Raw genomic sequence first — 12,534 nt, 5'->3', positions numbered from 1 at the left:
AGAATTTATACATAAGAAGCACCGGATTATAAGTAGCTCTGATGATTTTTGGGAAATTAAAGGATTAAAAGTGCACCTCATAGTGTAAAAACAGGATGTAGTAAATCTCTTTAGTTCGCTCAGTCACTAAGGGTGTACTCACACTAGGCAATCCGAACCGTGCCCGGGCACGGTTACCTCCCAAAGCACGGTTCGTTTGGCTAGTGTGATCGCTCCGAACCGTGCCCGGGCCCGCTTGGAGAGGTGGGCCCGAGCACGGTTCACTTGGACACGGTACAGATGCAGTGTGAGCGCAAACCGTGCCCGGGCACGGATCAAGATGACGTCAGTGATGCGACGCTACTGTAAACGGAGGACGTTTTATACACAATTCTGCATATAATATTTTTGAAAAGGGTTCTAAAGAGCACCATAATGGTTAGTGTTACCCATAATAAATTAGGACTACTATCTACAAGTCCTAAACAACAAACACATTTTATTATTACTTGAGTTTTATGTTTCGCTCCTTTGGTCACTATTTATGTATATAGCAAGTACGTCTCTTACCTTACTGATAAACGTGAATTGTAGTCCGCGAGTAAAGCTGCAAATTTCTCCCTGGACGTCTGCTGCTTGTGTAAAAACCTTCTTACACGTGCAGCACGATTAGCAGTAAATCGCTGTGTTGCACAATCAATGAATCTCTGGTTCAGTTGCGTATTTGCACGCCCAAAACGACTCCAGAGAAACAAAAACAACTGTACAATCCTGAACTCCATTGTTTTGCGCGCGCATACTGTTCTTCAAAACAAAAGTCGCCTGTTGATGACGAAAGCGTGCTCGGGCACGGATCGTTTAGCGCAGTGTGAGTGCAGGCCTGCGGGGGAGTGGGGAGGGGGCCGATTCAACCCAACCGGGCCTAGTGTGAGTACACCCTAAAGTGCAGAGTGAAACCGAAACTATCCGGATCAAGTACTGTATATGCAATGTAACAAACACACGCATACTGGTGCGGACTCTGGTCCAGACCTAGACTTTCTTGTGAGAAAACGTCCTAAGTTATGTATTTTGTTTTCTCATCTTCCACAGATTTGGTGCATCTGACCTGTTCCTCCGTCGGCTCGGCCCGGGAAGACCTGGAGCCGGTCATTTCCAAGCTGTTTTACGTTCCTAGCAGCCCAGGGGAGGAGCCTGCACCAGGTGAGATCACCTTCTTTATTACTAATCATTAATAATCACCTTCTTTCACCAGCTACAGTTACTGTACCTGTATTATTTTATTCTATCTTTCATTTATTTTATTTTAACAATTGCTCTTTGGGCGTAACGAGGCTGTGAGATTACAATTTCAGTCTACCTCATGTACCACGTGTGATGTGAATGACAATAAAAACTCCTTAAATCCTTAAATCCTGTTGATCGAACATTTAGTGCTGTGTATCAGCAGGACAAGGTTATCTCTATAAAAAGATTTAAAAAAAAAATATTTATAAAATAAATAAAAAAACGATAAACCACTTCTGACACCAATTTTTACATCTAAACTATTAATAATCAAATCTGCGTTTTTCAAAATTGATATCAGTGTATCAGTTGAATGATGTGATTGCAGGACAGTGTCAGACAAAACACTGAACATATATTATAGAACCCAAGTGAACAAAGGAGGAGAAAAACTCTCTCGCTCACTCGCACCGTCTCTCACACCATCTCTCGCTCACTCGCACGTCTCTCACACCGTCTCTCGCTCTCTCACACCGTCTCTCACACCGTCTCTCACACCGTCTCTCACACGTCTCTCGCTCACTCGCACGTCTTTCGCTCACTCGCACGTCTTTCGCTCACTCATGCCTTCTCTCACGCTGTCTCTCGCTCACTCGCACGTCTCTCGCTCACACGTGCTGTCTCTCGCTCACTCATGCTGTCTCTCGCTCACTCACACCTCCTCTCGCTTACTCATGCCTTCTTTTGCGCTGTCTCTCGCTCACTCACGTCGTCTCTCGCTCACTCATGCCGTCTCTCGCGCTGTATCTCGCTCACCCATGCCGTCTCTCGAACCGTATCTCTTTCTCTCGCACTGTCTCTCACTTGCTCATGCCTTCTCTGGTGCTGTCTCTCGCTCACTCGCGCTGTCTCTCGCTCACTCATGCCGTCTCTCGCTCACTTTCACCGTCTCTCGCTCACACACACCGTCTCTCGCTTACTCGTGTCTTCTTTCGCGCTGTCTCTCTCTCACTCATGCCGTCTCACTTACTCATGCCTTCTTTCGTGCTGTCTCTCACTCATGTCGTCTTGCGCTGTCTCTCACTCACTCATGCCGTCTCTCGCGCCGTCTCTCGCTCACTTGTGCTGTCTCTCACTCGACCCTGATATAACAAAATAAAAAAAGGCTCTAGTCTGCCAGACTAAACTATTATTACTGCCCCCTTCTTAAACATACAGGGAAAGACCAGCATTAAAAAAAAAAAAGATAATGATTATAATACATTTTTAAGTGATTGAAACCACTAATATAAATATAATTTATATTGTATGTTTTGCCAGTCTAGTTCTGATATTTCTTTAAGGGTGTTTTCACACCAGCACTGATTAGTCTGGTTAAAATGAACTCTGGAATACAGAATCAGAATCTTCTTGCTATATTTACTTTTAAATATATTTATATTTACTCCCACACCAGACAGATTTGACCAATCAGAGGACACAACCTGCTTGCGTGGTTTTTTGGGAGAAGGGAGAAACTGAAGCTCCAAATTAACTAACTCATCAGCTGATCCGGATCATAGAAACTTGTCTGTAAAACGCCCTAAATAAACTCTTAAAAAATAGAAATGTATCCAGGGATATTCTTAAGAAAAAAAATACTCTTTCTATTTTTTGTGTACAATTTAGAAAAAAGTTTCGTTTAGATATCTGTATCGAACTCAAAGTATCGTATTGGTATCGATATTTTTAAAACGATACTCTAGGAAAGCACTAGGTACGATACGATATCGATGTTTTTGAACACGTCTGCTCACGTCTACCTATTTCCTCATTATTGACCCCGAACTGCTGCAGCTTCTCTAAGACACAGATGTGGGTGAGCTGAACAGCCTGCAGCCGCTGGAGCTCAGAGATCATCTGTTTCTTCTCTTTAAAGAAGAAAGATCTCGCGCTGCCGTGACATTCAGCACGGTTCTCGCGCCGACACATTACGGCCAATAACGCTGATGGATATTGATGGCGGCGTGGCGGCCGGGCCGGACGCTCGTCCCATTGATTCCTATTACGCTCTGTCAGGGTCCGCCCGGCACCTTCACTGTAAATTACAGCACGACCTCTCATACGACCTCGCCCTACTACTGACCGATATGATGCACATCACGATACAGGATCACACTTTAAAATATCGTCATATTTTACAATACTGTACTCAAATTCCAGCCAAAAAAATAGATATCACTTTAAAATAAGACTACCTTTAAAAAAGGTTTATGAATGGTTTATAAAGGAGTTTACTAATAGTTAATAATTAGGATGCAAAACAACACATAAATAGAAATGGCCACAGTAATTTGAAAATTTGCTAAATATTATTTCCACACTCATTTCTACTGTAAAATCTCAGGTCATTCTAGATACTGAACTTTCTATGTGTTTTCCATCAATCAGCATTAAACCGGTCATATTAATATATGTGAAAGTATGTTAAACTATTTACTATAAATGAAGTGAATTTTAAAGCATTTACAACATAATCAATAATAATTAATAATCTAATTTATAAACCCATCATCAGGGTAGTCTTATTTTTAAAGTGGTACCAAAAAAAACTCTCATAGAACTAATGAACCATGTATATTATGTAATATATTGTATGATAAACCAGTAACGTAATTATTGTAATGGGATTTCCTGTTTGTCCTTTTTTGGAATTAAGATCTCAATAAATAGCAGTGTAATATATTGCAATTGTGTAAAGCAAATTCCCCCAAAAAACTATCATAGTATCATAGTACGAAGTACAAAATGAATTTAACGCAATATTTGTATTTGAAAATATATCATATTTAAAACATAAATAAAATAGTTATTCACGTTAATGATCTGCTCACTAAAATAACTAATTAGACCATGTATGTTATGTAATATATTGTATATATTGTAAATCAATAATGTAATTATTATAATAGGATTTCCTGTAATGTCCTTTTTAGGAATTAAGATCTCAATATTCCAGAAAAAAAAACTAACATAGTATAAAAACGAAGTTAATTTAACGCAATATTTAAAGCAATATATCATCTTTCTTACAGTTTTGCAGAATACCATGATACATACACAACCCTACAAAACGATGATGTACAGTATTTAAAAAATCATCTAAAGTACGATTTAAAAAAAATAATTAAGTGAAAAACAAAAATAATAAACTTTTAAATATTAACTTTTATATTTAGAAATTGGATTTGGAATGAATGCCTTTTAAAAAACATCATAAATAAAGCATAAATAAATGATTTATTCACCGTTAATTATCTCTTCTTGCTAAAAATACAAAAATGTTAAAAGATCTTAATATAAGTAATTAAGATCTCAATATTTTATATATTTTTTTCCATCTTGCATAAAACAGTTTTTATTATAACAATACTTAAATAAGTTATTGAAGGTATGTTTATTTGTGAGCATTTCTTTCAGCAAATTTTAAGATTTCCCTTAAAATATCTTCTCAGAAATCTTAAATAGTATCATATTAGTTCTTAATTGTAATTCAGTGTGAGGCTCAATGTTTTAGACGGAAACGTCGGTGTTAAAATGACGACTCCATCCTCGCTGACCACGCCGTCTGCAGGAGAGGGAGGAGATGATGGTCATCGTTTTGTTTTATGGCGTTTTCTCCTTGTCTGTGAGGGAAGGTCATCACAGGAAAATCAGATAGACACCCGCCAGCGACCCGTCTCACTCTTCACCACATGCTCCTGTTCCCTCCATCATCATCATCTCCCTATCTTTCCTTACAATCAGTCTTACATACACATTATCTCTGTTTTTCAGGGATTTACCAAATATTTGGCAACCAGAATGATTCGTCTAATTGAATTAATATATGAAAAAATGCAGAATAAAAGCTAATTTATTATACAAAGTCATATTTCAGTGCTTCCTCTAATGTTGGGTAAATAAAAAGATTAAAATATCACTGCTGAGGGAAATTCAAAATTAAAATAGCACTGCTGTGTTACATCTATGATTAGAATAGCTTTACTGCTGAAGTAAATTTCTTAGATTAGAATAACACTGCTGAGAAAAATGTCTGATTACAATAGCACTGCTGATGTGAATCTATGATTAGAATAGCACTGCTGAAGTAAATTTATTAGATTACAATAGCACTGCTGAAGTAAATATGATTAAAAACAACACTGCTGAGGTTAATGTATGATTAGAACAGCACAACTAAGGTAAATGTATTAGATTAAAATAGCACTGCTGAGTTAAATGTGTTAGATTAGAATAGTGCGGCTGAGAAAAATGTATGATTAGAATAGCTTTACTGCTGAGGTAAATTTATTAGATTAGAATAGCACTGCTGAGGTAAATGTGTTAGATTGGAATAGCACTGCTAAGAAAAATGTATGATTAGAATAGCTCTAATGATTGAGGGAAATGTATGATTAGAACAGCACTGCTGAGGTGAATGTATGATTAGAATAGCTTTACTGCTGAGGTAAACTTATTAGATTAGAACAGCACTGCTGAGGTAAATGTATGATTAGAATAGCTTTACTGCTGAGGCAAATTTATTAGATTAGAATAACACTGCTGAGATAAATGTACGATTCACGTATTATATTTTGAACACATAATTTTTAGTGGAATATTAATTTATTTATTTTGTGTGTGAGTGTGTGTGTGTGTGTGTGTGTGTGGGCAGTGTAGCAGAGGGTGTGTAGCAGGCCCTGGCGTAACACAGGCTTTTTATCACAGGAATGAGGTAGTAGTATTTTAATTAAAATGTCAGAACAAATACTGGCAGAGGTCTTAAGGATGAATCACTAGATAAGGAGAGCAGTGGGCCAGAACAGGTCAAAGACACAAAGTCACCTGGGCAGCAGATCTTCACTGTGTGTGTGTGTGTGCGTGTGCGCGTGTGTGTGCGCACGCACAAGCATAGTGGTATGTCATAATTTAAGTTATGAGTAGAATAGCTTTGCTGAGGTAAATGTATGATTAGAATAACTTCACTGCTGAGGTAAATGTATGATTAGAATAACTTCACTGCTGAGGTACATGTATGATTAGAATAGCTTCACTGCTGAGGTACATGTATGATTAGAATAGCTTCACTGCTGAGGTACATGTATGATTAGAATAGCTTCACTGCTGAGGTACATGTGTGATTAGAAAGGCACTGCTGAGGTACATGTATGATTAGAATAGTTTCACTGCTGAGGTACATGTATGATTAGAATAGCTTCACTGCTGAGGTACATGTATGATTAGAATAGCTTCACTGCTGAGGTAAATGTGTGATTAGAAAGGCACTGCTGAGGTGGGTATATGATTAGAATAGCACTGCTGAGGCAAATATATTATTATCTGTATGATTGAAATAGCACTAAAGTAACCTTTTTTTAAAGGTAAACATATGGTTAGAATAGTACTGCTGAGGTAAATATACAATTAGAATAGCTTTACTGCTGAGGTAAATATATAATTAGAATAGAGCTGCTGAGGTAACTGTATGATTAGAATAGCACTAAAGTAACCTTTTTTTAAAAAGGTAAACGTATGGTTAGAATAGCACTTCTGAGGTAAATGTACAATTAGAATAACACTGCTGAGGTAGAGGTATGATCATAATAGCACTGCTGAGGCAGGTAGTGCACTATGAAGTGTATGGTCAAGGGGTGTCCAAACTTTTTTTGTTGGGGGCCAGAAGCAATGTATATGTGCAGTCATGGGCCACAGACTCTGTAATAAAACAAGTAATGAAATATACCACTTACCATACCATACAATTTCTTAATTACTATCATTAACTAACCTTTTTACTTGAGTTACTATCTTTATCTATGTTTGACAGTGTTGTGTAAACTAACATTTTTCAAACTTATGTTTTGTTTCATAATGTCTCTTAATATTATTATACTCCTAATTAGGCAACTGATTCCTGACATATTAAACATTAACACTTCCCTCTGAACTCAGTTAAAAAATAGTCATTTTCCCAACATGCCTGAAATTTTCTGCATTTGCTGTCCTTTTTTCATTTCTTTGGAGTTATTAGACTCTTTGGTCCGTTTTCTGCACTACAACTGCGCACTCTCGCAGCTTTTAGACTCTTTGGTCTGTTTTCTGCGCCACAACTGCGCATTCTCGCCGCGCATAGACTCTTTGGCCCGCTATCCGTGATACAACTGCACATTCTCGCTGCTTTTAGACTCTTTGGCCCATTTTCTGAGCTACAACTGTGCACTCTCTCCGTTTTTAGACTCTTTGGTCCGTTTTCTGCGCCACAACTGCACATTCTCGCAGCTTTTAGACTCTTTGGTCCGTTTTCTGCACCACAACTGCACATTCTCGCCGCTTTTAGACTCTTTGGTCCGTTTTCTGCGCCACAACTGCACATTCTCGCAGCTTTTAGACTCTTTGGTCCGTTTTCTGCACTACAACTGCACATTCTCTCAGCTTTTAGACTCTTTGGTCCGTTTTCTGCGCCACAACTGCACATTCTCGCAGCTTTTAGACTCTTTGGCCCATTTTCTGCGCTACAACTGCACATTCTCTCAGCTTTTAGACTCTTTGGCCCATTTTCTGTGCTACAACTGCGCATTCTCGCCGCACATAGACTCTTTGGCCCATTATCCGCGATACAACTACACATTCTCGCTGCTTTTACAATCTTTGGCCCGTTTTCTGCACTACAACTGCACATTCTCGCCGCTTTTAGACTCTTTGGCCCGTTTTCTGACACCGAGTGTTTACACTTTGAATCTCACATTATAAAAATCTGCGGGCCAACTTTAATTTTATTTCTAAAATACCTCGCGGCCCACTTTAAAAAAGGAAACGGGCGCACTTTGGACACCCCTGGTGTGGTGTGTGTGGTGTTTGTGTGTGTGTATGTAGATGATGGGGTTTTATGTAGCTGTGTTACTGCATGCTCCAGCAGATGCATTTGGATGCAGTTTGTTCTGCTCCTGTTTTCTCCTCTTTTGAGAGCCGGTGGTCTTTTTGAAGTGGCGTTAAACATTGATGTTGCCACACCTCTCCCCTTCTCGCCTTTCAAATTAAGCAAATCGCTGGTCCACTCCGGGCAGGGAGGAGAAGACGCGTCATAATTGTGTGACATTTGGGTAATGACCACGCTGACATTTCAGACTGACACCTTTTCTCTCCACACTTTTCTCCATCCCTCCTCCATTCTTCTTTATCATGGAGAGGAGGGGGGGACTTGTGTACTTAAAGGGTAATGATGCTGACTGACAGCTTTACACTTTCAACAAGACCTGTACACACACACACACACCCACCAAACACACACACACACACACGCTGCTTGCTCTGTATGTTTGACTGTATGGAGTCACTCTCTCTTCAGGTGGCGTCAGAATGCAGGGAAAGGTGAAGATCTGCTGCAGGTCATGCAGCTGCTGTTCCTCTGAGAATTATACATGATTTTGGAGTATGGAGTGTATAGCGTGTGTATGGCGAGTGTATGGGGTGTGTATGGCGAGTGTGTGGTTTTTATATTGCCTGTATGGCTGTTTATCATGTTTATGTTGTTTATAATTATATATGCCGCGTATGGTTGTTTTATTATATATGGCATAAATTTGTGCTTATAGCATGTATGTTTGTATATGGTGTGCATTATGTGTATGTTTGTGTGTTGTACTGTGTAAGTAGTTGTGTATGGTGTGCGCAAGGTTTATATGGCATGTGTTGTATGTATTATGTGTGTGATGTGTATGTTGTATATGGTTATATACAGTATATATGGCACGTGTGGTTGTATATGGTTTGTATGGTGTGTGTGGGAATATATGCCATGTGTGGCTGTGAATGGTTGTATATGGTATATATGGTTGTATGTGGTATGTATGGTGCGAGGGTGGATGGTTGTATATGGCGTGTGGGGTTGTGAATGGCTGTATATTGTGTGTGTGTATATATATATATATATATATATATATATATATATATATGGTTTATGTGGCACATAGGCTTGTAGGTGGTCGTATGTGTCACGAGTGGCTCGCATGTGGTTGTATATGGTTTATATGGTTGTATGTGGTATGTATGGTGCATGGGTGGATGGTTGTATATGGCGTGTGTGGTTGTGAATGGCTGTATATTGTGTGTATATATATATATATGGTTTATGTGGCACAAAGGCTTGTAGGTGGTCGTATGTGGCACGAGTGGCTCGCATGTGGTTGTATATGGTTTGTATGGTTGTATATGGTGTGTGTGATTGTATATGGTTTGTATGACGCGCAATTGTACGTATATGGTGTGTGTGGTATGTAAGGGTCTTGGCCGTTACCCCCTCAGTTGGCGTGTTAATCTGTGGTGTGGACCCACAGCTCTGTCCTCAGTCCCCGGTTCTCTGAGCCGCTGGTGTTATATGGTTGTTTATGGTATGTATGGTGTTAACAGTGTTTTTTGGCGCAGTAATAAGCGGATCTTTGCGGTTTTCAGGTTGTGAGGAGGAGCAGAAGCCGGTGACGTTATGGATCATGTTCTTCAACATGCGAGACTCGTCCGGCCTGGACCCCAGCTGCTACACCCTCCCCACCAACGTCCATGTCTGCACCGGCCCCGACGCCAGCCTCGGCAACGACTACTCCATCACACTGGTGCGTCCCTCAGGGTTTTAGCACGAGCTGCTAAAGCTTAGCAACGCCATAGCAACCAACACGGATACCATAGCAACAATTTAGCAACAATTTAGCAACAATTTAGCAATGCCATAGCAACCAACACAGATACCATAGCAGCACCTTAGCAACCACCTAGGAACCACAAGGCAACCACCACAGATATCATAGCAAAACACAATAGCAACCACCGTAGATATGATGGCAACACCTTAGCAACTATTTAGCAACACCATAGCAACCAACACAGTTACAATAGCAACCACCTAGGAACTACTTAGCAACACCATAGGAATCACCACAGATATAACAATAACACTTTAGCAACCATTTAGCAACATCAAAGCAACCAACACGGATACAATAGCAGCACCTTTGCAACCACCTAGGAACTACATAGCAACACCATAGGAATCACCACGGATACGATAGCAACACCATAGCAACCACCACCACGGATACGATAGCAACACCTTAGCAACCAATAAGCAACACCATAGCAACCAACACAGTTACCATAGCAACCACGTAGGAACTACTTAGCAACACCATTGCAACGACCACAGATACCATAGCAACCACTTAGCAACATTATACCATGACCTGGGATAGCGACCGATGCCTTCAGGAAATACACTTGAAATGGTACAAAATCCAGTGTTTTAAATGGTGCAAAAAAATGCATTAAATTGACAGGACTTTTACTGGAAAAAAATACACAAATAAAAGCTCAAAAAGATATATTTTCCTAAAAAGAAAAAAAGATATATGGATATACATAAGGAGCACCAGATTATAAGGAGCTCTGACCATTTTTAGGAAGATTAAAGGATTTTAGGTGCACCGTATAGTGTGAAAAATATGAAAATGAGAATCTCGAAACTCTTAGTCTGTAGTAAAGCTCACACTTTCATCATTATAATAACTAGAAAAAGACACAGAAACAGAGAGAACTCTTTAACTATTCAAAGTAGAAGTCTTTTCTTTAGACAGACAGACAGATAGATAGATGGATGACATGCAGTGTTGGGAAGGTTACTTTTAAAATGTAATCCCTTACAGATTACTGATTACATCACTCAAAATGTAATTTGTAACGTAATCAGTTACATTACTTCAAGTGAGTAACGTAATCTGATTACTTTGGATTACTTTTTCGTTTTTTTAAGCCTGAATGAATGTAGCAACCACATATTGCATATTATTATTTTATTTTTCTTTCCAGTTAACAAATAGATAAACAAATAAAACAGCCTTTTCAATCACTCTATAAAAATACTTATGAAACCATTTCATCAAACAATTTTATAAAATACTAAATTGATGATAAAACCATTAAAAACCAAACAATGTAACAACAACTGTACGCTATCTATTTGCAGGTTTGCCACCAGTGTTAATTTTGACAACAAATTTTCATTTAGTCTTAGTCATAGTTTTGTGATGAAAATAGTATTTAGTTTTAGTCACAATTTAGTCATCTGAAATGTTTTTAGTTTTAGTCAACTTAATGTCATAAGAATATAGTCGACTAAAATTACAGTAAATTTATTCGACAAAAATGTAAAGGGTGTAAATGATTTTTCATCAGTTCCCTTGAATTATTAACTCTACATGTATACGAAATGAAACGTTTAATAACCACTTGAGTAATATTGTTAATGTTTAATGTGAAATATATTTATATATGATTTAATGTATATTATTATTATTATTGTAGGTGTGTGACTATACATATTTTACATTTAAAAATTTGTTTTAGAAATCAGGTCATAAAACAACTGAATAGTTTAATTATAGTTTGAACAGAGCTGTAGATGCAAAAACAGCTTTTAAATGATCTAGTTTAATCTCCAGCACTAACCCAGCACACCTACTGGAGCTACAGTCTATAAATGAGACACACATTCACACACTGTCCTGTAGAGATGCTCTCAGGATGTACTGAGAGACTTCATAAGTTAAAGTGAGAAACTTATGAGAAAGTGCTGTAAGGAACTTTACACAGACTTTTGGGTTCATAGATTGACTTATTTTATTGTTTTATTTTCGTTATATTATTGAGTTCCTTTCTGACCTGCTGCTGCTTTAACACTAGCTATATCTTTCCCACTGTGAGACTAAACAGATGATCTGATCTTAATGAGTGAGTTCTGTATCAGTTCTGTGTTTTAGTGCACTGCTGAGTTAAACACATCAGCTCATGAAATAACATCAGTATTAAAACGCGGATCTCTGCATGGAGATCTGTGGGACTCTGGTCTGCAGAAGCTGAAAGATTAGTGGTGTTTTTACCGGAGATGGAGTCGCTCCACGCGGTTTACACGTTATCTTGTTTTTCGCGACGTCAAAGGAGAAATATATCGGCCCTCTCTCTCTCTCTCTCTCTCTCTCTCTCTCTCTCTCTCTCTCTCCCTGCTGAACACTGTCGAGTTAACTTCCAGTCGAGCTCCGTAACGACAGGTTAATTCCCGGGTTTGTAACTGAGCGCGCGGCGCTAGTGAAGGAGAGGCGGGTACTGATTGGATGAGTACCCCGCTTGTCCCGCCTCTTCACCTTCGCTAAAGTAGCAGTGATTGGATCTCTTCCTAACTGGTCACTACCTTTCACAGAACTAACTCAGTTCTGATTGGATTTCGTCCCTGCCAAACATTTTCGTCTCGTTTTTATTCGTTGACCA

At 38.9% G+C, this 12,534-nt stretch overlaps 1 protein-coding gene across 2 annotated transcripts in view; it reads left to right on the top strand.

Annotated features, from left to right (window-relative positions):
- chm (CHM Rab escort protein) overlaps window positions 1–12,534 on the top strand; it is a 135,344-nt gene that overhangs the window by 53,858 nt on the left and 68,952 nt on the right. For both annotated transcript variants that reach the window (XR_007425176.1, XM_049466747.1), the window contains exons 13-14: window positions 1,072–1,182; window positions 9,676–9,833. Coding sequence is in view for 1 of the 2 variants with exons in the window: in XM_049466747.1 (XP_049322704.1) it covers window positions 1,072–1,182; window positions 9,676–9,833 (269 nt within the window). In the remaining variant the exon portion in view is untranslated. The remainder of the gene's footprint in view (window positions 1–1,071; window positions 1,183–9,675; window positions 9,834–12,534) is intronic.

Source organism: Astyanax mexicanus, chromosome 17 (assembly GCF_023375975.1).
Source record: "Astyanax mexicanus isolate ESR-SI-001 chromosome 17, AstMex3_surface, whole genome shotgun sequence".
Lineage (NCBI taxonomy): Eukaryota > Metazoa > Chordata > Actinopteri > Characiformes > Acestrorhamphidae > Astyanax > Astyanax mexicanus.
This window is presented reverse-complemented; position numbering and strand designations above follow the sequence as displayed.